This window comes from Corythoichthys intestinalis, chromosome 20, assembly GCF_030265065.1.
Source record: "Corythoichthys intestinalis isolate RoL2023-P3 chromosome 20, ASM3026506v1, whole genome shotgun sequence".
NCBI lineage: Eukaryota > Metazoa > Chordata > Actinopteri > Syngnathiformes > Syngnathidae > Corythoichthys > Corythoichthys intestinalis.
In genome coordinates this window covers 13,788,256-13,815,526 of record NC_080414.1, presented here as the reverse complement: position 1 = coordinate 13,815,526, position 27,271 = coordinate 13,788,256, and the positions used below count along the sequence as shown (strand labels likewise).

Below are 27,271 nucleotides of genomic sequence, written 5' to 3'. Positions count from 1 at the left end.
TCAAACGGATTGGACGTCTACAAGTGATAAACTAATTTCCATTCACATTTTTTTTTCATTTCAATAACCAAAAAAAAGTACTAAAAATGCACAACAATTTGACATAAATTTGAAGAAAAGGATGTCGGTCGAAAGGGCCACCTGGTGCGATGCCGACCCCAACCCCCACACCTCCCACACTCCCCACCCCATCCCTCCAACCCTTCTCGCCATCTGAAATCGGCGCAAGAAGTTGTCAAGATCCTCCCGCGTTTGAGCGTCGCCCTTCAAAGATGGGAGGCAGGCGGCTCGCAGGTGAGGATATCAATTATAGATAGAGGTTACCACCACGATTGCCGTGTCAAGACGGAGAACAGACAGCCGTGGAGAGCTTGCGCGCGCGCTTCTCCTTTTTATGCTCCCTCCTCTAACTCGATGTCTGACAGGAGATGATTTCACAGTGGACGAGCGCCGTGACCTCACAAAGAAGCTCGCAATCTACAGAAACACCTTTCATAGCGTCGTTGACGACTCTAAATAATGTGTCTGTCCTGTGATGGAAAGGGGATCTTCCATTTAAGACATTTTGTAACATGAATCCATATTGTTATTGAAAACAATATTTGCTTCAGTGCTATATTTGGTGAAAATAAACATTGTGTTTATTCAAAAAAGTGGTATAGCGATCAATCGCTTCTTTGCACTTTGCACCCTCAGTCCACCGCAGATTTTTTTTCCCAATTAAAAAAAAAAAATACAGATGAGCTGTTCCAACGATGCTCAATTGGTACCAAGGGGCCCAAAGAGTGTAAAGAAAATATTCCCCACACCATTACACCACCACCACCAGCCTGAACCGTTGATACAAGGCAGGATGGATCCATGCTTTCATGTTGCTGACGCCAAATTCTGACCCTACCATCCGAATGTCGCAGCAGAAATCGAGACTCATCAGACCAGGCAACGTTTTTCCAATCTTCTATTGTCCAATTTTGATTATTGTGCAAATTGTAGCCTCAGTTTGCTGTTCTTAGCTGAAAACAGTGGCACCCAGCGTGGTCCTCTGCTGCTGTAGCCCATCTGCCTCAAAGTTCGACGTACTGTGCATTCAGAGATGCTCTTGAATGAATGAATGAATTTATTGTCATCATCATCATAATCATTGACAGTTTCAGAATGTGGAATTTGCCCGAGACTCTTCTCTCTTCTGCCTACCTTGGTTGTAATGGGTGGTTATTTGAGTCACTGTTGCCTTTCTATCAGCTCCAACCAGTCTGGCCATTTTCCTCTGACCTCTGGCATCAACAAGGCATTTCCGCCCACAGAACTGCCACTCACTGGATATTTTTTCTTTTTCGGACCATTCTCTGTAAACCGTAGAGATGGTTATGCGTGACAATCCCAGTAGATCAGCAGTTTCTGAAATACTCAGACCAGCCCTTCTGGCACCAACAACCATGCCACGTTCAAAGTCACTCAAATCACCAACTGTGTGATGCCATCATGTCAATATGGACCAAACTCTCTGAGGAATGCTTCCAGGACCTTGTTGAATCTATGCCACGAAGAATTGAGGCAGTTCTGAAGGCAAAAGGGGGTCCAATCCGTTACTAGCATGGTGTACCTAATAAAGTGGCCGGTGAGTGTATATATGAGTTGTAAAGCAATTAACTGCTACAAAAATGAATGAAATGAACAAACAAAAAAATTTTTTTTATAATGGGTCAAAATTATTTTTCGAACAAATCATGTGACCAGCACCTTAGACGACCATTTGCTTTGCATAGAATTTAAATATATATATATATGTTAAGGGAGGGCAATTATATTTTTCAACATTACTTCAATCAAAAAAGTTGCTTCAATAAAAAAAAAATTAAAAAAAATTTAAATCAAAGAAAAATAGCTTTCACATGCATTTAGTTATTAGTTTTTTGAGTTTCAAATTTATTTTTACATTCAAAAACTTTTTTTTCTTTTTTAATTGAAGTGACTTTTTTTGGTTGAAAATGTATATTTTGGTTGAAGCAACTTTTTTTTTTTATTGAAGCAACTTTTTTTGGATTGAATACTAAAGATAAAAATCTACCTACATATGGCTCCGCCCAGGGGATACAATTTTTGACTGGGGTAACTACATTGGCACGACACCGGCGGGCGTACCATATTCAATGAATGACAATCTTGGCGAAAAGTATTGCCTAAGCAGCCTGATTTAGAATTCCCCTCAAGAATGATGGGAAACAAAAAAACACTCATTGTCAACTTATTATTAAAAACAGGGGTGCACATAAGTGGTCCGCATGCGCGCATGCGTACTGGACGTAGAAAAACGCGCTGGCCCTCAACGGCTTCCATACGCTTTTGCGTACCGATAGCTGACCACTGTTTGCGGCGGACACGAGAAAATCACTTCTCAAAATGTCAAAGAGGCAGGCCCCACTGAGTAATTATTTCCGTGTTCCCCCACCCCCGTCAAAAGACAGACGACAGAGACGTCACCGGCGCAACCGAAACAAAGGACTTTTGCCGAAAAGTGGCTGCAGAAGGTACCATAGCTAGAAGCAAATGATGCTCGCACGGAAATGTGGTACAACATTTGCCATGAGAATCCCAATGTCGCTGATAAGAGCAGCGCATTTTATGTAGGGTCAAAGAATTTCCGCCATCCAAACTTTGAGAAGCACGAAAAAAAAACTGAGCATGTGTCAATTAAGCAACTATCGATGTCAGACAGGACCCTACTCGCCCTATGGACAAGTGGTGGAATAAAGTTAATGAAGAACAGCGCCATGAACTGACAAACGTGTTTTTGCTCGCATTTACCAAAGCTAAACATGCACGTTCAAGAGCGCTTATGAGGAGGACATCCCACTTTTACAAAGGCTTGGAGTTAATGTGGGAGCCGCATCATGCCTTATTTTGAATTAGTGCTTTTATGTTTATTTCTTTACATTTCACTTCAAAGTAATGGCAATTTTGTTGTGCCAGTTGATGTTAATCAATCATTAATTGTTAATATAATTAAAGGTAATTGGCTTTATGTAAAGCTTTTCATAATTTTATCGCATCAGACGGGTCGGCTCTCAAGCTCAATGAGGACCAAGTCACATTTTCAGGTCCTCCTCTGAGAACCTGGGCAAAAAAAATATTCTAGTAAGGTAATTTTATTGCTAACACTACATTTCGGGTCATCAACATGTTGTGCCCCCCCTTGCCCCAAAAGTCAAACTCCGCCTATGATATACAGTACGTTCACTTGTACAGTTTATCTCACTTGTTGTTGCGTTTTGTTGTATTTTTACCTGAACGAGTTGCTCCTGGGTGTCGAACTCGCGGCAACAACTCTCCCAATGGCAGTTTGTCTCATAGACTACCTCGGGCTCATGCTTGCCTTCGTCCTTGTCGCCCTCCTCCTTCACCAACGTCATACCGTCGGGGTGATCCTACCAAAAATTGATCACAACGTCAAAACCGTTCTTTAAAACCCCAAATTTCAAAGTTATTCCTAATATTTTGACTTGTTCCCGTTACTTAGCGACCACATGTATTGGCAGTGACCTTTTACTGCTTTTTCCAGCACAGAAGCAAAGCGGGGACTTTTGGAGGAATACGAGCCGCTCTTCCTGCTGCAGGCGCCTCCATTAACGCACGTATATTTCACTGTCACACTCGCCGGCCGCGAACTTTCCGTCGCACTCCACTTACGGCTGTTATTTATGAACACTTTGATTCGAGCGAAACGGGCGTTTCCTCCAAAGCGTAAAAGTTGATCCAGATGAACAGCTGCTGCTTATTTGTTGCCCATATAGTTAATACAAGAAAATGTTGTAATTGGCTGCCATTGACGGCGCTAGACGTCCAATCCATTTTGACTGGATGGGGTGAATGAATGAACGTAATATGGAACAAATTGATTGGACGCCCAGCGCTGTCAATGGCAGTGAAACATGAGCATTCCCAGCCAGTCCTCCCAGTTCAAATGAATTGGGATGTCTATTGTTGTCAAAGGATGGCAATATAATAATGAAAGTGGAAATGCACACATTTATTGTAATATAAAATATAGTATTTTTTTTGTTAATTTTTAAAAAATATATTTTTTAATTCCAAATTTTTATTTTCAGATATATATGTGTGATTTTATTTAAAAAAACAACAACAAAACATTCATGTTAAATGCAAAAGTCAAATTCTGATTCTAATCTTTTTTTAATCAAAAATTAAATGTGTTATTGCCATGAAATTATTCATCTTCTTAACATTTTTTTTATTCATATAAAGTAAGCATATTTGTAAAAATATTTTCCATCAGCATTATGAGTGCAAATAGAACTTCCCCTTCCTAAAAAATAAATAAATAAATAAAAACTGAGCCTTCCATATGAATGGATGATACAGTGGTATGAAAAAGTATCTGAACCTTTTGGAATTTCTCACATTTCTGCATAAAATCACCATCAAATGTGATCTGATCTTTGTCAAAATCACACAGATAAAAAAAGTGTCTGCTTTAACTAAAACCATCCAAACCTTTATTGGTGTTCATATTTTAATGAGGATAGCATGCAAACAATGACAGAAGGGGGAAAAATAAGTAAGTGAACCCTCTGCCTAAGGAGACGTAAGGGGGCAATTGAAACCAATTTTTACCAAACATTTTAAGTCAGGTGTGTGCCCAATCACTGATGAGTGGTTTAAAGCTGCTCTGCCCACTATAAAACACACACCTGGTAAAAAAAAAATGTCTTGATGAGAAGCATTTAGCATAAAGAGCTGTCTGAAGACCTGTGATCAAGAATTGTTGATTTGTATGAAGTTGGGATTGGATACAAAACCATGTCTAAAAGTCTGGATGTCCATCAATCGACAGTCAGAGTTGTCTACAAATGGAGAGAGTTTGGCACTATTGCTTCTCTCCCATGGAGTGGCCGTCCATCAAAGATGACACCAAGAGTTCATCGCAGAATACTCGGAGAGTTAAAAAAGAACCCTAGAGTGTCTGCTAAAGACTTCCAGAAATCACTAGAACAGCCCAATATCTCAGTGCACACATCAACTATATGTAAAACTATGGCCAAGAATGGTGTTCATGGGAGGACTCCACTGCTGTCTAAAAAACATTGTTGCTCGTTTAATGTTTGCAAAAAGGCACTTGGACACTCCACAGAAGTTTTGGCAAAATATTTTGTGGACTGATAAAACCAAAGTTGAATTGTTTGGGAGTAACACACAACGTCATGTGTGGAGGAAAAATGGAACAGCTCACCAACATCAACACCTCATCCCCACTGTGAAGCATTGTGTAAGGAGCATCATGATTTGGGGCTGTTTTGCAATCTCAGGGCCTGGACAACTTGCAAACATTAATGGAAGAATGAGTTCAAAAGTTTATCAGGATGTTGTGCAGGAAAACCTAAACAAGAGTTGGATGCTGCAATAAGACAATGATCCAAAACACAGAAGTAGATCAACTTCAGAATGGTTTCAGAAGAATAAAATACACGTTCTGGAGTGGCTAAGTCAAAGTCCAGACTTGAACCTCATTGAGATGCTGTAGCATGACCTAAAGACAGCGATTCATGCCAGACATCTCAGGAATCTGACTGAACTACAGCAGTTTTGTAGAGAAGAATGGGCCAAGATTAGTCCTGATCAATGTGCCAGACTGATCTGCAGCTCCAGGAAGCGTCTGGTTGAAGTTATTGCTGCCAGGGGGGGCGGGCACAAAATATTAAATATGATGGTTAACTTAATTATTTTTCCCCCTTCTGTCATTGTTTGCATACTATCATCATTAAAATGTGAAAACATATAAATGTTTGGGTGGTTTTAGTTAAAGCAGACAGTTTTTTCATCTGTGTGATTTTGACAAAGATCAGATCACATTTGATGGTGAATTTATGCAGAAATGTGAGAAATTCCAAAAGGGTTAGATACTTTTTCATACCACTGTATTTTACTATAACTTCAACCCAAATATGGATTTATCTATTTATGAACTCCACAGGTTTGTGTTAAAAATCCAACTAAATTGTTCTGTTTCAGTCCAGTTGACCTCATGAGAAAATGATTCCAGGTGCCATGAGGCATCAGTACCTGTAAACTGAGCGCTCCCGGGCTGGGCATCTCCTCCTCAGGCTTCATTTTAGAGCGCTTATGGTGCATCGGGTCACCGGTGCTGCTCACTGCAGACTCGCTGGTAGGTTTAATCTGCACACGAGAACAAGGCGTCATTATGTTGCCAACGACTCCCGACTACGATGATCCGCTGAGACGCTTGTAAGGCGGAAGACCGATTCAATATTCTGCGTATTTGAGTGCGACGTGGCGGCGGTAATAAAGATGGAATACGGGCTTGAAGCGTGGGCCCGCACATATAGGTAAAGCCAAGTAAAACCCCTTTGGATCCATCCATCCATGTCAATAACGGCCCCCCTCCCTCTCTTGTGATTAATGGAGCGAGCGGCGGGATGCGATGCTAACAAGCCCCTCGTTGTCGGGCGGCGTCCGCGTCGGGAAAATCCCAGGAGGAAGGACGCGGTGGCTACCGTTTCCGAGGTGTGGCTGGCGCGCGCTATTACCTGTTATGATGAATGGCCAGAGGTGGCTAAAGTACTCACGCTGTACTAGAGTACAGATATAGTACTTGTGTAAAAAAAGAACTGATCGATCACCTGCGAGGAGTCGCCAGAGACGGCAGAGCGGTCGCTTGTGGTGAGCCCGGCGGCGGCCGTGAAACCGGACACGGGTCTCTGCGTGGCGAAGGCCGGCGTCGGGTGGATGAGCGGCGGGCTGTGGCCGAAGGCGGAGCCGACCATGCCCGGCTGGCGGCCCATCAGCTGCTGGTGCATGTGCAGGGCCACCGGCGTCGGCGGGTAGGCGAAGCTCAACGCGGGGCTGATGCAACAAGAACAAAGTTGGGTTCAATGAAAATGATTTTTGCAGTTTTCCAATAACGGACTTTAAATCAAAACACAATTTTGATCTCAAAACATTCTGTAGTTATGAAAACTGCATGAGAAAATGTTTCCGGTACTAAGTATCAAAGTTGATTCTGTAGAAAACACAATTGAGTTGCTATTCATCCCTCCCCGCTCCCTGCTCCCCCAAGGACAATCTGACATGAGACGACGTTGCGCTAATGCCGGAACCGGCGGGGCCCGCGGCGAAGCTTTGCCGGCGAGCTCGTTAGCATGCGGCGGTGGCAACGTCGTCCTCGGAAAAGAAATGATTTGTGCGATAAATAAAAAGTGTGAAATCGAGCTCAATTCGTCAAAGCCTTACGAAAGACGGTTTATTTCGAGTGCGCACCTAGTACTGAACTTGCTATATTTTAGGCTCATCATGAAAACCCGAAGAATACATTGAAAACAAGTGCAGAGAAAGTTAAACCTAACAAATTCAAGGTTGTTAATGTCATAGCTCTGTTGCATGCGGCGTGTCCACTCAAAAGCGGCCCATGTGGGTGACCCTCTCCCTGGCAGCTAGTCGCACAACCTCCCTGGCGGCTGGTGTCAGTCACACGAACGGCCAAGCGGCCAAAGAAAACAAGACAGAAAGAACCGGCGGGGGGAAGATCCACGGCCCCACCCGCGGTCATTGATCAGCGATCCGCGCCAGGAGCCCGATCAATCAAGCTGCAGGCCCGGACCGCCGTTCCGTTGACAGGACCCAAATAGGCCGAAGCGGCACGCTTATGACTGATATGACAAGCCGGCGGGCCCCCAAATGCGTCTCGGCCCATTGATTTCCTCCGCACCGGTAATAAGATCAGCAGACTTATGAGCCGTGGAGAGCGAGAGGCGTTACGATGAATGGACATACGCGCGAATATCTTCGCCTACGTGGACCAAGTGAATCTATCTTTTATCTGTTTCTGAAAATGTTGTCTTTTGCCACAATGTGGAGTAACAATAGTCTAATTTACGAGTTTTTCTGCTCAGAATTCCAACAGCGAGGGTGGGTGAAGATCCAGAATTACTTTCAAGTGAGCTATCCACAATCCTTAATAGGTGAGTCAGCTTAAAGATATCGATGGAGAATGTAACATAAGAACCAGAGAAATTGAAATTTCTGTTGTCCTCTGATTGGTTGGTCGGAGCATAAGTTATTGGCTGCCATTGACGGCGATAGATGTCCAATCCATTTGGCGGGAGGGGCGAATGATTGTTCATCAAAGAAAAAAGGCATAAACAGGCATGCCCCAAAAAAAGCATGACGAAAAATGGGAATTATGCATGAAGACCTGCAGTCTGAACCTAGCCTTAGAGTGGTGGGCTAAATACAGTGGGGCAAATAAGTATTTAGTCAACCACTAACTGTGCAAGTTCTCCGACTTGAAAATATTACAGAGCCCAGTAATTGTCAACATGGGTAAACCTCAACCATGAGAGACACAATGTGGGGAAAAAAAACAACAGAAAATAACATTGTTTGATTTTTAAAGAATTTATTTGCAAATCATGGTGGAAAATAAGTATTTGGTCAAAACCAAAATTTCGTCTCAATACTTTGTTATGTACCCTTTGTTGGCAATAATGGAGGCCAAACGTTTTCTGTAACTCTTCACAAACTTTTGACACACTGTTGCTGGTATTTTGGCCTATTCCTCCATGCAGATCTCCTCGAAAGCAGTGATGTTTTGGGGTTGTCGTTGGGCAACACAGACTTTCAACTCCCTCAACAGATTTTCTATGGGGTTGAGATCTGGAGACTGGCTAGGCCACTCCAGGACCTGGAAATGCTTCTTACGAAGCCACTCCTTTGTTAACCTGGCTGTGTGTTTGGGATCATTGTCATGCTGAAAGACCCAGCCACGTCTCATCTTCAATGCCCTTGCTGATGGAAGGAGATTTTCACTCAAAATCTCTCGATATATGGCCCTATTCATTCTTTCTTTTACACAGATCAGCCGTCCTGGTCCCTTTGCAGAAAAACAGCCCCAAAGCATGATGTTTCCACCCTCATGCTTCACAGTGGGTATGGTGTTCTTCGGATGCAATTCAGTATTCTTTCTCCTCCAAACACTAGAACCTGTGTTTCTACCAAAAAGTTTTATTTTGGTTTCATCTGACCATAACACATTCTCCCAGTCCTTTTCTTGATCCAAATACTCTATAGCGAATCGCAGACGGGTCTGGACGTGTACTGGCTTCAGCAGGGGTACACGTCTGGTAGTGCAGGATTCTGTTAAAGCGATCCATGGATAGAAAGACTTGTAGTTCTTAACAGAAAAATGTTAGTACAAGTTATAGAAATTTTATATTAAAACCCCTCTTAATGTTTTCGTTTTAATAAAATTTGTAAAAATTTCAATCAAGAAATAAACTAGTAGCCCGCCATTGTTGATGTCAATAATTACTTACATAATGCTCATGAGTGCTGAAGCCTATAAAATCAGTCGCACCCAAGCGCCAGCAGAGGGCGGCAAAACTCCATAAAACACAACAAGTGAGCGTTTCACTGTGCTGTGATTTAAATCTGTCTGAGCGTGGCAATTGCGTCAAATATTTTAACGTGATTAATTTAAAAAATTAATTAACGCCCGTTAACGCGATAATTTTGACAGCCCTAGAATTTATTAATGCCCATGATAATGTCGTGTGTCGTGTCATTAGAACTTCACTTAACAAGGGGACACCATGTAGGGAGACGATACAGCTAATCGTGGATCAGAAAGCAAGAGGGAAGTCAGGACACATTCGGGTATGACGTAACTTTTTTGTTTCTGTGTATAACAATGAGTTGAGTCATAAAAATCTGGAAATATGGATTGGATTCACCTGATGGCTCCGGCCGACAGGTGTCCGTAAGATCCGCTAGTGGACGAGCTGGAGCGCGAGTTGTTGAGCATGGTGACCAGCGAGTTGGGCGAATTGCGGATCATGGTCTGCAGGTCGAAGCTGTGTTCCGACAGCGGCGAGATGGGCAGCGGCCGCTTCCTGCTGGGCCGAGACGGTAGCCTGGGGCTGGAGAAGCGCGAACCTGCCGGGGGGAACTGAAAGTTAATTCCGAAACCCTTCAAAAGTTTTGCAGATGACATCTTTGTCAATCACTCCACAAAAGGGGCCGGCGTGACGGAGCGCTCGGCTGTCACTTGATTCACTGCTTGCATTTCACGCCGAAGAAAACAAGCCTTTCATGTCGGCCCGAATGCTCCGACGGTGTATGCTAATATGTCTCGCGGTCCAATTTGACTCCTCATTCAGATGCAATCACCGTAGCGCTGGAAAAAAAAATGGGGGTTTGAATGGGTAAAAAAGGCGGCAAAAGGCGGCCGCCATTCTCCTCGCGCGCACAAAGAGCCACGGGTGGAGATTAAAACATGACTTTTGTTGTCTTTTCACACGCCGATGTCACAAACAAGACGGCGAACAACAGCGGGAGGGGGCGGAATCGGGGGGGGGCACCGAGGGGATGCGCCACTCTGTGACACAATGACTTTGTGACTCAAAACTCGCAAATAAAACATTTTGAATTGTTTCATAAAAGGCAAACAAAACCGGCTTACGCAGCTAGATCACCCCAGCCCCCTCCGCTACCCGAACCGCCACCCTCCACAACCACCCCCGTATTTACGTCCTCCACAATCCATCCATCTCCCAAATGTAAATGCTCCGTCTCTTCGCTTGACACATCCAACGATTACAGAACGCTCCATTCACATGTTAATCAGTGTGCGTGTGTAGCGCCGCTGTTCTGGCCCGAGTTTGTACACGAAGCTTTAAGGAAGGCAGCAACTAGCGCAAAGTCTCTCGAAGTGCTACGAACTCATAGACCGCAATTGACGACGGTAGACGTCCTGGCTCGCGAAGTCGCAGGAAGTAATGGCATGGTGCATAAGCTACCCGGCTGTCCATAAATCAAGAGGAAATTAGAGGGACAGTTCAGCCTCCCTCTTTGTACCGGCGTGAGGCCGATTCATCATTTTGCCGCTGTGCTAATAAACATCCGTCCCGTGAGGCCTTTCTATCGGCGCCGGGTGTCCGCCCCCCACAAGGTGGAAAGTGTCCCTCACCATTGCAAAAATTTGTTAGTCAGATTTTTTGCACAGACTGTGAGACAGGTATACGTATAGAGGGCGCTGTGGCTTAGTTGGATAAAGCGCCTGTCTCGTAAACAGGAGATCCTGGGTTCAAATCCCAGCAGTGCCTTTGTTAAACAAAATAAAAATGGAACAGATAAGACATGTAAGCCTGACTTATGCTCCTGCGTTGTAGTGACTACGGCGTTATTCGATGGTTCTCTGGCCAGGTGACGCGTTGCTCTGTAATTCACCGGCAAGCCACTAGAGGGGTGTTGTGTTATGTTTGTACGGTTTGGGGGCATGCTTGTTGACTTCCTCTTGTCTAGTTTAACAGAGAAAAAATAAATGATGCAAGATGGAACACTTGAATGTGGATCTTCAGCTCATCAACATTGAATAAATGTTTTTCATACAAATGTTGAGGCGCAGGAGGCGGTCTGTCCAACTTTTGATGCCGCATAGAGAGTTCTAGCCTCGGGTGAAAACCAGCTAGCTGTGGCGGCTAGCTTCAAACTGGTGTCGAGCACTTCGTCCAGCGTTTTGTCCGACGTCTGCAAAGCCCTCTAGCCTGATTTGTGTGCCGTGTCCTACAACCAGCCAGTGGCAAGCCAGAGCAGATTTCTGGCATCTATTGAAATTCCCAAACTGCGTTGGAAGCCTTGATGTTAACGTTATCATAAAAGCGCCGAGGCACTCTAAATTAGTTATTATGTATCGTGTGTGAACTGTCAGTTGTTGAAAATTAAGCATCAAAACAACTATTTTGAAAGCAAACCTGTGCTTTATTCTTCATATATTTGAAGTGTGACACGTAAATAAGTCACAGACTGACAGCAAACATATATACACAATAAATGATGAAGTGCACCAACAAAAAATACGACATAAAGTGATAAAAAGCTGGCAGTTTTTGGCCGACTGGCCACTCGATTCCGAACACACACGTCTCGGTGGTTTCAATCGCTGACCTTGCCATTTGGCAATCTTTACGATGTCTTGACGAGACTTGCTCTTCGATGATACTCCCGTCGGCTTGGTCTATTTTTGCATGTAGAAAAATAATGTTTTACAATGGCGGTGATTTCGCGCTGAACGGGAAACAACAGTCTGAGCAGACCAATCACAGTCCATTTCCCCCACGTCATATGCGTTGACGTGACGCTAAGGTTTGAAAAATCAATAGGTACACGTCAGGCTACGGCGCAGGGTTGTAAATCGGGTCTTCCTTGACGGCGCAGTTCTGAGGCGGAAGCTACATCATTTTTGGTCGGCATTGGCTGTCACAACGTTGATCAAATCGTGTTTTGTTCCAGAGCTGGTTGTGGGAGCGTTCCCTACGTCGTAACTACAACCAATTCAAGCTCATCAAGACTGTATTTAAGCCCAGGCGATCCAAGAGAAGGGTGCCAAGATATTAACTTGCTCGGTGCCATTTGACACCCTGCCACCCTAGTTTTGAATCCCCTACGTTGTGCTGGTATTTGAGTGTATTTGTTTTGTTGTATTATCGGCTCTCTGGCTACCGCTTAGGTTAGTATTATTGATCCCTGTCGACCTACTGTCACGGACCCATTGTGTTATTTCCCCTTTTCCGAAATCGCGTGAATTTTTGTTTGTATTTAATAAACCCTTGAACGCATTCCTTCGTTGTTTTCTGGCTGGAGGTACAACCTTGTTTCCGCAGTTGCCGACCCTAACATCGGCAACAAAATAAACCGAACATTTGGAAAAGATGGACGAGCTCAAATTGAGAGGTTTTTGTTAGTTGACAAAAGACAGTAGAATAACACGTTGATCTATGCTGGTCCCATCCACTTGTGGGCGCTGTGGCTAAGTTGGTTAAAGTACCTGTCTTGTAAACAGGGGATCCTGTGTTCAAATCCCAGCAGTGCCTCTGTGGAACGAAGCAATTAGCATATCAAATATCAATTGAGATTTTGTAGCTAGTTTTCTGCCATTGATTGAAAGGTAGTTGATCATTTAGCACTCAAGGCTAATATTTGGGGGAAAATAGCCTGTGTTCTACTGCCATTGCTAAAGAACAAAAGGCAGTAGAATTTTTTTTCTTTTAACAGTCAAAGACGAGAGTCTATTTTGTCATTTGTTTTATCCGAGGTTTGAATAATCATAAAAAAATAATATTTTGTGGGCTTGTGATATGTGCGTTGGATCACATGTTCTCAAAGGATGAGCTAGAGCTGTGGCTGAGTTGGTTAGAACAGGGGTCTCCATCTGCCGGGCCGCGGACCGGTACCGGTCTGTGGCGCATTTGCGACCGGGCCGCAAAGAAAAAATAATTTAATAACGACCACATTCTGGCTGAATTAACCCTGTGCCCCTGCTTAACACACCAATATCTCTGTCTACTCTAGATATAATACTACGGGATGGATTACAATGTTGTCATAGAAGTCCATTGATTGGACTGCTATCAGTACATCTTGTTTGTGTATATAATATATCTATGTGCGCTTGTCCTCGATAATAGCGTGTTAATAGGCCGCGGCGCAGCACATTTGTTCCCGGAAATAATTAGCCCCCACACGAGCGTAGATAACAGGAAAACAGACGTCTTGGGAAATATTTTTACGGCGAAAAGGATATTTTTACGGCGAAAAGGGCACCTGACGAGCCTACAACCTCGAAGACCCACGAACTGTGAAGGAGTGGATTCGTGACCCGTTTGTGAATAAACAGAGCGATCACAAATGACGGTGACCTTATTAAACGTACATTTGAGACAACAACTCTACCGAGGTTCTGGATTAAAGTCATTCTGGAATATCCTGACATCGCTATGAGAGCATTGAAAACCTTGCTACAATTTCCAACATCGTATCTTTGTGAAGCGGGCTTCTTAATTAATGTTTAACGACAAGGCGAAGTCGTTAATGGTGAGCGCGGTGTTCAGCTGTTGTGTGAAGCTTACATGGCAGGATGAATCTGAGGAGAACTTTTCTACAAGTCCTTCCATGATCAAACGTAAGTTAATATTCCTTTTTTTCAAGAAAGTTTGTAGTGTTTACTTTGGAATCGCTGCATTTGCGCATTTTGCGGCTATGTTTAACGTTACACGCATGCGCAGAACCGCATCGTTGGAATTTTTGATGGGTTGCAAAATCTGTCAGAACACCGGTCCGTGAAAAAAAAGACCCAAATAACACCGGTCCGTGGTGCAAAAAAGGTTGGGGACCCCTGGGTTAGAACACCTGTCTTGTAAACAGGGTTCAAATCCCAGCAGTACCTTTCTGAAAGCAAGCAACTGGCCATATTGAATCTAGATTGAGTGGTTTCACCTATTTAACTGCTGTTGATTGAAGGGTACTTGATCCGGTGGCTCTAATAGCAGATTCAAGGCTACATCGAAAAATTACAGATAGCCACTATTCTACTGCCGATTGCCCAAGAACGAAAGACCGTAGAATCACTTTTTGTTTTTATAGTGAAAGAAAGGAGATTGTTAAGGGGGTTAAAGGGTGCTGTGGCTTAGTTGGTTAGAATGCCTGTCTTGTAAACAGAAGATCCTGGGTTAAAATCCCAATAGTGCCTTTCTGAAAACAAGCAATTGTCTATCTTGATTGAGCTGTTCAAGCTAATTTGCTGGTTTTGATCTGGTTGCTCTCGTGGCAGAAAAAAAAAGCCAGTATTCTACTGCCATTTTCTAAAGCTATGAGAGTGTATTTTGTCATTTGTTTATTCGAGTTTTGAATATTCATAGAAAAGAATATTCATTGGATCACGTGTTAATAAATGAAGATCTAGAGGGCATTGTGGCTTAGTTGGGTAAAGCACCTGTCTAGTAAACAGGGGATCCTGTGTTAGAATCTCAGCAGTGCCTCTCTGGAACCAAGCAACATCACTTTTGCGCATGACGTTACCATTTGTGGCTGGGCGAGTCAACCTCGCGTTTGTCCCCAATTGTAAACGAATGAAAATAGTGTACGCACAAGATGTTTACTGAGCTAAACCTACCAATTCTGTCCGAACATGATGTCCCTGGTGCCAAATTCACTGGTAAAGATGTGGAAGAACATACAAATGTTCAGTTTAAGAGATGGCTTGAGTGTCGAGGGCTGAAAAAGATGGGAAAAAGAGCCGAGCCGACCTGTTTCAGAGTTAGCTTTTTTCTTGTGTGCATTGCCTTACGCCACTGACAATGACATTCTCCTGTTTCAACAATCTATCCTTTACCACCATATACCCTGTCTTTCTTATATATTATATCCTCTGGTTGTCTTATGTCTCTGACCGTTCTTGGAGGCAATTTACATTGCTATTTTTGTCTAGCCAACGAACAGTGTCAGCGACAGCCAACGAACGCTTAATTTTTTCATCAATAACAAATCTTAATTCTTTAATTTATTTACACTTCCCCCTTACTAAAGTTGTTTTTTACAGTGGCAGTCAGATACGATTTTTTTTTTTTTTTAGGTCATTAATTGTTAGACAGAACCAGCACGGCAAAACGCCATGCTAAAAAATAAGTAAAAATATCAAAATGGCTTACCTCTTCGTCCTCTGAAGGACCATGGCCCCCAACAAAATGTTTACTGCATATGAAATGTGAATGGCTTCACCTTGCTGGCGTTAAACTGGTCTTTTGGACATCCGCGCAAGTTGATCCATTCTTCACATTTTTTCCTTCGAGTTTTTGGTTTCGGGAAACGCATGAAGAAAACATCCTTTACATGACGTAATGTCTAGAGTCGTTTCTACAAGTTCCATAGCAGCGGTGTTTGATCGGCATGTTCTTTTTTGAAAGATTACCGGAGAAAACAAAAAGAAATAACATGGTTTGTATGCGAGGGTGTGTCTATAATGTCCCACTTCCGCGTTACGATGGCGACGTCACAGTCTAAAAATAGCATTCGTGCGGTACGCTATTAGCAAGTTGAACTGGGAGCTGTCATGCCACTTTCAAAGCAAATTTTAGGGGGGGGTTATAGCCCGTATTCTACTTGCTGAGTTTGTGGTATGGCTGTGGCTTGTGATATGTACGTAGGATCACATGTTCACAAAGCAGACTTATAGGGCGCTGTGGCTTCGTTGGTTAAAGCGCCTGTCTTGTAAACAGGACAGCAATTGGTAGCTCAAATAGAGATTGATGGCTTTGTTTTGGAAAAAAAATTGCCTGTATTCTACGGCTGTTTGCAAAAGAACGAAAGACAGAAGAATTTTCTTTTAAAGGTGAAACGAGAATATTTTTTTCTTTTGTTCAGGGTTTAATATTCTGTGACAGGGTTCACTAAATCTGGACCTCGATGCCATCTATCCCGTCGTGTTTTCCATGTCTCTCTCTCTCCAACACACCTGAATCAAATGATTATGTCATCAGCAACCTCTCCAGAAGCCTGGTAATGAGCCTGATTTTTTTATTCAGGTGTGTTGGAGGAGGGAGACATGGAAAACACGACAGGAAAAGTGGCTCCGAGGTCCGGATTTAGTGAACCCTGTTCTGTGGGTTTGTAAAACCAGCTAGCAGTGAATGAGAAAATATCATGCAGCCCTTTGCGATAGCCCCTTTCAAACTTATATCCCGCAAAATTCCCGTGTAAGGTGACGCAGGATTTACCCGTGTCAAGGCTGTTAGACATGGGGTGATGTACCAATAGTTACCCGGGTTGGACACTTTCAGAGTTGTCCAGTGTTGGCGACATGGCATTCTGTGACAGCATTTAATAACCCGGACATTACGTCATTTTTGGTCGGCATCGGCAACAAAATAAACCACAAATTTTCCAAAGATGGACGACTGGTTATCTCTTCCTCGGCTCTAAGATCCAGTAGCAGTTTAATTTTGTTATGTTTCCACTTTAATTTAGCTATTTTTCCAGTTTGCCATGTTGATATTTGCAATGTTTGTTTACCGCTTTTCGTCTTACAGCGAAGAAATGACGATCAGCCTGCCCTGATGTTTACGTCATCTCCTTTACGCTGTGACCCGGGAATTTAACGGCTGCTTTCACACATGCCGTGTCCCGGGTAAGTCCCAGACATTATATTTGGACGCGACCCGATTAATCTCTGTGTCATCTCCGTGTCAGTCGACCCGGAAAATTGCTTTCAGACTTAAGGGCTACCCGTTTAAATCCCGGGATTTAACCGCAGTTCAGCGTATGTCTGAAAGGGGCTGAAATGTAACTGAAGTGAATGTTGTCATCCCAGTTCCTGTAGCTTTACAACTGCCATTGATTGACAGGTAGGCAAAGGTCAATGTCGGGCTGGCAGCCCTCATGATAGACTGGCTGAATTTTGAAAAGAAAAACAGTTGATTTTCTTTTCCTGGTGGAAAAAAAGATTCTACTCTTTCATTTGGTCCATTCAGTGTGTGAAAAAATATTCTGCGGGCTTATGAAAACAGCTTGAAGTGAATGATTCAATATCATCTAGCCATTCTAATACAATAATTATCTTTAGTCCAATATTTATTTGTTTGTGTGTTCCCTTTTTCTGTTGACTAATTAGATACCAAATGAAGTTCAAGCACGTGCGATGATTAAAAAACGAAGAAATTAGGCAATCAATCCAGCCGTAATATCGTGATATAATACACGTTTTAATTGGGCAGTAAGAACGTAGACAAAAGCACACGATTGTTTCTTTAGCTCAACTCGCACTGAAGGTAATTACGCTCAAATAGTCGCCATAGTCCAGATTATCACGTCAAGCCTCCTGATGGGAGTCAATTCCGTTCATATTTTAGCCGCGGATGAGCTATTAGCGGCAAGGATCACAGGCCGGTTTTAAGTAAAGAGCAGCATATCCCGCTTAAACGTGCCCCTAATTGTTTGGTTCCCTCCATTAATCTTAAAAAGTGACAAAGAAGAAAGGATTTCCAGTACGATGAATGGCGGGACAGTCCAATTCAAGCGTTAATAGCAATTAATTCCCTGATATCCGTGCAAGTTTGCCCACTTTTAATTAGTTTGTCGCTCCCCATCAAAGCTCCGACCTCGCCCCGTTTTCTATTTACAATTTAAAATAGCTGATTTGCATAAGTCCTCGATAATAATGGCTCGTTTAAATGAGGAATGAACAATTTAAGACAAAACCAAAACAGTTACAGCGGGGCAAATAAGTATTTAGTCAACCATTAATTGTGCAAGTTCTCCCACTTGAAAATATTAGAGAGGCCTGTAATTGTCAACATGGTTAAACCTCAACCATGAGAGACAGAATGTGGAAAAAAACAGAAAATCACATTGTTTGATTTTTAAATAATTTATTTGCAAATAATGGTGGAAAATAAGTATTTGGTCAATACCAAAAGTTCATCTCAATACTTCGTTATGTACCCTTTGATGACAATAACAGAGGCAAAACGTTTTCTGTAACTCTTCACAAGCTTTTCACACACTGTCTGTCGTTGGGCAACACAGACTTTCAACTCCCTCCGCAGATTTTCTATGGGGTTGAGACCTGGAGACTGGCTAGGCCACTCCAGGACCTTGAAATGCTTCTTACGAAGCCACTCCTTTGCTTCCCTGGCTGTGTGTTTGGGATCATTGTCATGCTGAAAGACCCAGCCACGTCTCATCTTCAATGCCCTTGCTGATGGAAGGAGATTTTCACTCAAAATCTCTCGATACATGGCCCCATGCATTCTTTCCTTTACACAGATCAGTCGTCCTGGTCCCTTTGCAGAAAAACAGCCCCATAGCATGATGTTTCCACTGCCATGCTTCACAGTGGGTATGGTGCAATTCAGTATTCTTTTTCCTCCAAACAAGGGAACCTGTGTTTCTACCAAAAAGTTCGATTTTGGTTTCATCTGACCACAACACGTTCTCCCAGTCCTCTTCTGGATCATCCAAATGCTCTCTAGTGAACCGCAGACGGACGTGTACTTTCTTCAGCAGGGGGACACGTCTGGCAGTGCAGGATTTGACTTCCTGGCGGCGCATTATGTTATTGATAGTAGCCTTTGTCACTGTGGTCCCAGCTCTCTGTAGGTCATTCACTAGGTCCCCCCCCCCGTGTGGTTCTGGGATTTTTAGTCCCCGTTCTTGTTATAATTTTGACGCCACGGGGTAAGGAGGGAGTTGAAAGTCCGTGTTTCCCAACGACAGCCCCCAAACATCACTGCTCTAGAGGAGATTTGCATGGAGGAATGGGCCAAAATACCAGCAACAGTGTGTTAAAATCTACTAAAGATAACAAAGGCTCTGACTTTAATTTGCACGGATATAACATGACATGTAAAAACATAATTATCTGCTGTGTCTACCGAGCTCCTGATTCAAATGTCTAGTTTACTGATTATATGGAAAAGATACTGTATAAAACGAATAATAAGCATGTTTTTCGCTGTGGAGACGTCATGTCTGATGAAATTGTTACAGTGATCTTTGTGTGCGCCAATTGTTGCCACCATGTACACCTTAGCAATGTATCCTTTTAAGAGACTTATAAGAAAAGCATTTTGAGTCGCTACTCACACCAGCTGTGATAACACATAATCACTTTTGCCACACACATAGCCACAACAAAATGTTTCCACAGCAAACAGATGCAAAAATGTCAGGGACATGACAAAGCCATAACCTTGTACGCCCTGAAATTAATCGAGCTGCTTGACTGGACGCTGAGCTACTAAACCCAGATTGTTTATTGTACAGTTTTGTGGCCATCTGATGTATGTACCATGTCTGAATGTGCGTCTTTAGTTGTATGGGGGACGGGGAAACTGATAAGCATATGCTTCTTCCCGTCTGACTTTGTCTTCTTCTTCGGTTCCTTCTGGCAAATCATATCACACTTTGAAATTGTCAATAATTGTCAATGATACTGATGATGATGATGACAATAAAATTATTCAAAAAAAAAAAAAAAAAAAAAAAAGCTTGTGAAGAGTTACAGTTTGGCCTCCGTTATTGCCAACAAAGGGTACATAACAAAGTATTGAGATGAACTTTTGGTATCGACCAAATACTTATTTTCCACCATGATTTACAAATAAATTCTTTAAAAGTCAAACAATGTGATTTTCTGTTTTTTTCCCCCACATTCTGTCTCTCATAGTTGAGGTTTAACCATGTTGACAATTACAGGCCTCACTAATGTTTTCAAGTGGGAGAACTTGCACAATTAGTGGTTGACTAAATACTTATTTGCCCCACGGTATATTACGAAATCATCCACTTACTGTCCATGGCTTGAAGGTACTCCATGTGGAGGGCACCGGCGGCGCTCGCCCCAGCAGTGTTGGCCAGTGATGGCAGCAGATCGGCCGAGTAGGGGCTTCGGTGGCCCGCTAGTAGCGCCATCTGGTGGTGGTAGTACTCGGATGGCGTCAGGCCAGCATGAGGCGCTATGGACCAGAACACATTCAAGTTTGAAAAAAATTGATACTTTTGCAGTGTCGTTTTCGTCAACGATAACGATAAAGAAAATATTTCGTCAATGAACACTTTTTTAATGACGATGACAAGACGATAACGAACTAAAAACGTGTTTTGGGAGACTAAAACATAACGAGATGAATGCCAGTTTTCGTTTAACGAGATGAGAACGAGACGAACATGCGCAATAGTTTCTGTCACATGTTCACAATGTGTGAAACTTTACATGTAGTTAGCCTGCATCGTAACAGTGTCTGGTTGTGTCACTCATGTGACGTGCTGCTCAAACTCGCCAGTGTTCTCTCCTCTCAAGGCTTGCACACACGGTAAGATTTGTTTTCTTATCTTGCCCAGAGAATATATGCAATGTTGCTTTAGCCTTTAAAGGTCTTTGTTGAGTCATCATCACACACCAAATGTTACTCAAAGCGTTAACATAGCATTCGTGTTAGCATTAGCCTAATGCTAACAGCGAGCATCCTCATAAACTCTAAGACAACTTTTTTTTTTACATACAGTTTTTGGCCTCCAAGTGGGTATAATTAATTGAAAATAGTCTACTGTTTTTCTGCTGAGTGCAGACTGCTTGGAGACGGAACAATATCTGCTAGTCTGTCAATATTCATTCGAAATAGTTGGAACTTGGAAATCTTTATTTTTGGGTTAACATTTTTTTTAAGTTTACATGTTCAGTGAACGCCAACTAAAACTAAGCAAAATTAGTCTTGGGTTTTTGGGGAGTGTATCATGAGGAACTAAAGAAACGAGAGAATATTTACTGTTCAAAGAGATATTATTTTTAGGTTTATTTTCTATTTTTTTATAATTTATTTTAAGGGTAACAGGTAAAGTGCAAACAGAACAGGTCCTAAAACTGAGCCTTGTGGAACCCCACAAGAGAGAGAAGTGCTTGAGGAGGAAAATTCTCTTATCGTTACCTTGTATAGTACTTTCCTGCCTTTTATTTATCATGTGCTTTACAGTGATCCCTCGCTACTTCGCTCTTCAAACCTCGCGCACTTATTCCATTGCGGATTTTTTTTCAATTACAAAAAAATTAAATACAGATGAGCTGTTCTGAGCCGACCATGTAGTCTCACTCTCCCTACTGCTTTGTTGGTCAGGCAGTGCACTGGAGTTGCTTATTAAAGTTAACGGTGATTGACAGATGTGTAATGTTTGATCTTGCCACAGATGCTTGGAAGCCGAAGCTTTAAAGCGCCGCATGCGTCAATCATCGCTTAACTCGTTAAACAGTCGCTGTGGCAACTCATTGTGTGTAAGTGAGTAGCTTGATCGGATTTGAGTGGAATCACTCAATGAAGCATTTCATAAAGGCAACAATTTTTCTACTTTATTCTTTTTATAAAGACAAGAATTTTTCTACGTTATTCTTGTTTAAAAAAATGGTAGGACAGTAACATGTTTAAAACTTATTACATTTTAAGTACTTTAAAAAAACATTTATTAAAATATACAGTACTGTGCAAAAGTTTTAGGCAGGACACCTGCCTAAAACTTTTGCACAGTACTGTATATATATTTTTTTAATTATTAAATTTATTAGGATCATGGAAGCTTCCACTTGGGGAAAATATATACATACAGTATATCCTGTATATACATAATATAATAAAAATCTATATATATATATATATATCTATATATATAAATCTATATATATACAAAATTTATTTTTAATTATATTATGGGGAAAAAAAGTTAAAAAACATGTGTTATATACACTCACCGGCCACTTTATTAGGTACACCATGCTAGTAACGGGTTGGACCCCCTTTATCCTTCAGAACTGCCTCAATTCTTCGTGGCATTGATTCAACAAGGTGCTGAAAGCATTCCTCAGAGAGTTTGATCCATATTGACATGATGGCATCACACAGTTGGTGCAGATTTGTCGGCTGCACATCCATGATGCGAATATCCCGTTCCACCACATCCCAAAGATGCTCTATTGGATCGAGATTTGGTGACTGTGGAGGCCATTTGAGTACAGTGAACTCAATGTCATGTTCAAGAAACCGGTCTGAGATGATTCCAGCTTTATGACATGGCGCATTATCCTGTTGAAAGTAGCATTCAGAAGTTCGGTACATTGTGGTCATAAAGGGATGGACATGGTCAGCAACAATACTCAGGTAGACTGTGGCGTTCCAACGATGCTCAATTGGTACCAAGGGGTCCAAAGAGTGCCAAGAAAATATTCCCCACACCATTACACCACTAGGCAAGGCAAGGCAAGGCAAATTTATTTATATAGCACAATTCAACACAAGGCAATTCAAAGTGCTTTACATCACATGAAGATCATAAAAATCACATTTAAATCAACACAACGTAGAAACGAAGACAAAAGATCGCATTTAATCACAGAATAAAAATAAATAAATAAAATAAAAATAAAACAAAAACTACTACTAATAATAATAATTGAAATCAGCAATGGAGATAAAAACAAGAGGAATAGAAAGCAGGTAGATTGAAATATATAGACAGTTATAGATATGCAGTGCTAAACAAAAGCGTTTTTAGCCCTGATTTAAAAGAGTTTGAGCATACTTCAGACGTTCGGCTAACTACCACCAGCCTGAACCGTTGATACAAGGCAGGATGGATCCATGCTTTCATGTTGTTGACGCCAAATTCTGACCCTACCACCCGAATGTCGCAGCAGAAATCGAGATTCATCAGACCAGGCAACGTTTTTCCAATCTTCTATTGTCCAATTTCGATGAGCTTGTGCAAATTGTAGCCTCAGTTTCCTGTTCTTAGCTGAAAGGAGTGGCACCCGGCGTGGTCTTCTGCTGCTGTAGCCCATCTGCCTCAAAGTTCGATGTATTTTGCGTTCAGAGATGCTCTTCTGCCTACCTTGGTTGTAACGGGTGGTTATTTGAGTCACTGTTGCCTTTCTATCAGCTCGAACCAGCCTGGCCATTCTCCTCTGACCTCTGGCATCAACAAGGCATTTCCGCCCACAGAACTGCCGCTCACTGGATATTTTTTCTTTTTCGGACCATTCTCTGTAAACCCTAGAGAATATTGTGCCTGAAAATCCCAGTAGATCAGCAGTTTCTCAAATACTCAGACCAGCCCTTCTGGCACCAACAACCATGCCACGTTCAAAGTCACTGAAATCACCTTTCTTCCCCATACTGATGCTCAGTTTGAACTGCAGGAGATTGTCTTAAACCATGTTTACATGCCTAAATGCACTGAATTGCCGCCATGTGATTGGCCAGTGAGTGTATATCTCTTTCTAAACTTAAATCTGAATAAATTTTAAAAAAGTGTTTTTTTGCGGCTTTTTTGCAGTTTTTCAATTATCGCCGCGGTTTCTGGTCCCCATTAACCGCAAAAAATGAGGGCTCACTGTATTTTTCTTTGTTGTAAAGCACTTTGCGGACCTCTTAGGTCAACAAACGATGAATCAACTATCAAAATAGTAAATTTGATAATCAATTAGTTGTCGAATACTTGTGGCAGCCCTACTACTTACAGTAGATTTCTGTACGCTGGCACGTTTAGCTAATGTTTGTATCTGCTGTGTGCAGATAGGCAACCGCTTCCTTAGACGCTCTGTGCGGGTAAAAACAAAAGGCCTAAATCTTCCCACATATATCTGCGGCACGCACCAATGTTGGCTATCCCGCTCCCCCCCCACACCCATTCATTTTCCGAGTCGTTCCCCCTCGTTACGGCGTGCCGTAAGTCCTTGAACCGTAGCCTAAAAATAAACATCTGGCACTGGTGGGTTTTCCTTATGCAAATATTCCCTGAAAGAGGGAAAAGACGGAGGTTTTGGATGCGGATATGGAATGTGTTGAGAACCACAGAGTTCAACACGCCCCCCACCCCCACCGGCTCCCCAGAATGAGGAGATTTCCAGCATCCGATTGGCTGAATGGTGGTATAAGATGGGGAAAAAAAGATGCTAAATTAATTTGATCTGGGTATTATATCCCTGGTGGAAGTGGGGAGTCGGTCGATTGTCTTGGTTGTTCCGCCCCGGCTTTGCATTTGCATTGAGCCGTAATGTGGCCCATTCAGGAGAAGGCAAACGCGCCAGAGCAAGAAAGAGAAGAAGAGCTTTGCTTGGGGTTTCTAAATAAGAAACGCTGGCATCGGCGGGCGATCCTGAGGGCATCGCGCGTAGTGAGTGTGCGCTTACGTGGTACGCAACTTTCTTTTGCACTTTCTTCTTCCGCAGAAAACATAATGAGAAAACAAATGAAAAAACTATTCGAAGGAAAATTATTAAAGGATAAAAAAAAAGATTAAAGACATAATAGTCAATAATTTTTTGTGTCGCAATGATTTATCGGTTAACTGAAGTAATTCGAGCTTCAAATTTTGCTGCTTCGAGCATTCGTTTAATTAGAGTGGCGTTATAAGGGTTTGTTTTGAAAGTGTTTGCATTTAGTTTTGTTGATTTGGGTGGATACACTACCGTCTAGTGCAGTGGTCTCAAACCGGTCCTCAAAGGGCCGCAGGGGGTACTGGATTTCATTCCAACCAAACGAGACAAATACCTTTTCACCAATCTGGTTTCTTACAAGTGTAATCAGTTGATTGCAATCAGGTGCTGCTTATGTTAGTAGAAACCTCATTGGTTGAACTGTTTGTGCTGGATCTGTTGGAACAAAAACCAGGACCCACTGCGGCCCTTTGTGGAGTCGGTTTGAGACCGCTGGTCTAGTGCAGGGGTCTCCAAACCGGTCCTCAAGGGCCGCTGTGGGTCCTAGTTTTTGTTCCAACCGATCGAGTACCAACAGTTTAACCAATTAAGTTTCTACTAAAAAAAAGCAGCACCTGACTGCAATCAACTGATTACACTTGTAAAACTCTAGATTGGTGCAAAGGGTTCTTGTTTTGTTGGAATGAAATCCTGCGCCCACTGTGGCCCTATGTGGAATAGTTTGGAGACCACTGATCTAGTGGCAACAGTGAATAAGATAACTCATTTAACATGGCTGACTCCAGCTGCTCCCTGTTAAGACCAACATAAACTAATTTTTTTATGCATTCGTAAATTAGTTTGTAGGGATATTTAGCAGGTTTTTTGTTGTTGTTGTGGGAACGTATGTGTTTGAACGATTTGTTAAGAGTATTGTTAATTAAAAATGTTAGCATTATATAGCAGTTAAGCTAGCTGACGTTTGCTATGAAAGTTAGCTGATTGTTCTTTTGTTGTACTTAGATTCTACTTTATTTAATTTTTAATACCGTTTGAGGCTAAGCTCAGGTGTTTTATTTTTACATGAAACTGCAATTCTGCATAGTTTGAAGAAACACTCGCATTTTCGCATTTAATGCTCTTTGAAAGTGCAATCTTAGCAAGCCATTGCTTTACATCACCTAAAATTTATTCCGCAACACATTAAATGTTCCTAATCCGATAACTCGATTATTCAAACTAACTAGTTGATAGAGTAATCGAATACTAAAATAATCGATAGCTGAAGTCCTAATAATTTTTCACAAAAGAAGGCACAAAAGAAGAGCAATTAAAACCAAATAAAGCTTCATTAGATGTTTTTATGTATTGAAAATTAAAATAAGTACCTTTAATTTGGAGGAAAAAAAAAAAAAAGGAAAATACTGAAAAACATTTTTGGGGGGATAAAAAAAATAATTATTGTACAAAATTTGATAATAATTCCTTTATTCGTTCTTGGGTTAGTGCAAAATTCCTTTTTTGACCTCTGTGACTTTTGACCTCCTGACCCCAAAATCCTAATCACCCTTTACACTTCATCTTACAAAAATATCCTGCAAAATTGATAATAATCCCTTTTAGGGCTGCAGCTATTGATTATTTTAGTAGTCGATTAATCGATGAACTAGTGAGTTTGAATAATCGAGTAATCGGATAAGGAACTTTAAAAATTAAAATACCTGAGCCGAGCCTCAAACGGTATAAAAAATAAATGAGGATCTATGTACAACAAAAGAACAATTGGCTAACTTACATAGCAAACGTCCGCTAGCTTAAATGCTATAAAATGCTAAAGTGTTTTTTTTTGACAATGCTCTTAACAAATGGTTCAGACTCATATTCCCACAAAAACAGCTAAATATACCCATAAACTAAATTATGAATGCATTAAAAAACATTAGCTCAAACAAAAAGCTTGCGTTGGTCTGAACAGGGAGCAGTTGGATTCAGCCATGTGAAATGAGGCAGACCAGAGGGCAGTGTATCCACCCTTATCAATAAAACTAAATGTAAACACTTTTAAAATAAACCATTACAATGCCACATTAATTAAACGAATACTCGAAGCAACAAAATTTAATTCGACAATTTTTTCCTAATCGAATATTCGAGTTAATCGATTAATCGTTGCAGCACCAATCCCTTTATCCGCTCTGGAGTTATCTATAACACAAACAAACACAATTGTATACATAATGTCCGCTTTCTTAGGTTTCGGAGTAAGTTAATAAATGCTAAAAAAAAAAAAATAATAGAAAAACACAATGTGAGAACCCAGATAATCCCACCCACTTTTAAACCTTCATTAGATCCTGTTAATTCATTTAACACCATTCAAACGCTGTCCAATAAGAAGGCACGTTGCTCATATAGGAACCACACCAAAGCTGAGGATGGGTTAATTAACCAGAGTGTCGATTACAGAACTAATTAGCATGAAAATCATACGAAACACAAGTAATTACTATTATAAAGATTTGAAAATAGAGGTGGCAACGTTGTCATAATGACTCCATTATGAAGACAGCCGCCTATAGCCGTCAATGGCTGTGAATGAGCTAAATTGCCACCTCCTAAATACGCGTTATCTTCCTAACAAAGATCCTTCTATTTATTATAGTAATCCTTCGATTTAACAGTAATAAAAAATAAATGAAAACTCAAACTCATGACACATGACTCACGGCG

At 41.8% G+C, this 27,271-nt stretch overlaps 1 protein-coding gene and 2 non-coding genes across 4 annotated transcripts in view; 2 read left to right on the top strand and 1 right to left on the bottom strand.

Annotated features, from left to right (window-relative positions):
- The window catches only part of gli3 (GLI family zinc finger 3), a 237,183-nt gene that overhangs the window by 25,948 nt on the left and 183,964 nt on the right, over nucleotides 1–27,271 (bottom strand). For both annotated transcript variants that reach the window (XM_057825060.1, XM_057825062.1), the window contains exons 6-10: nucleotides 20,154–20,318; nucleotides 9,765–9,966; nucleotides 6,657–6,879; nucleotides 6,079–6,192; nucleotides 3,285–3,425 (exon numbers count right to left, since the gene is read on the bottom strand). In XM_057825060.1, coding sequence (XP_057681043.1) covers nucleotides 3,285–3,425; nucleotides 6,079–6,192; nucleotides 6,657–6,879; nucleotides 9,765–9,966; nucleotides 20,154–20,318 — 845 coding nt within the window. The remainder of the gene's footprint in view (nucleotides 1–3,284; nucleotides 3,426–6,078; nucleotides 6,193–6,656; nucleotides 6,880–9,764; nucleotides 9,967–20,153; nucleotides 20,319–27,271) is intronic.
- trnat-cgu (transfer RNA threonine (anticodon CGU)) lies at nucleotides 11,062–11,135 on the top strand. The gene has a single exon. It is a non-coding gene; the product is annotated as a tRNA-Thr (tRNA).
- Nucleotides 12,829–12,902, top strand: trnat-ugu (transfer RNA threonine (anticodon UGU)). The gene has a single exon. It is a non-coding gene; the product is annotated as a tRNA-Thr (tRNA).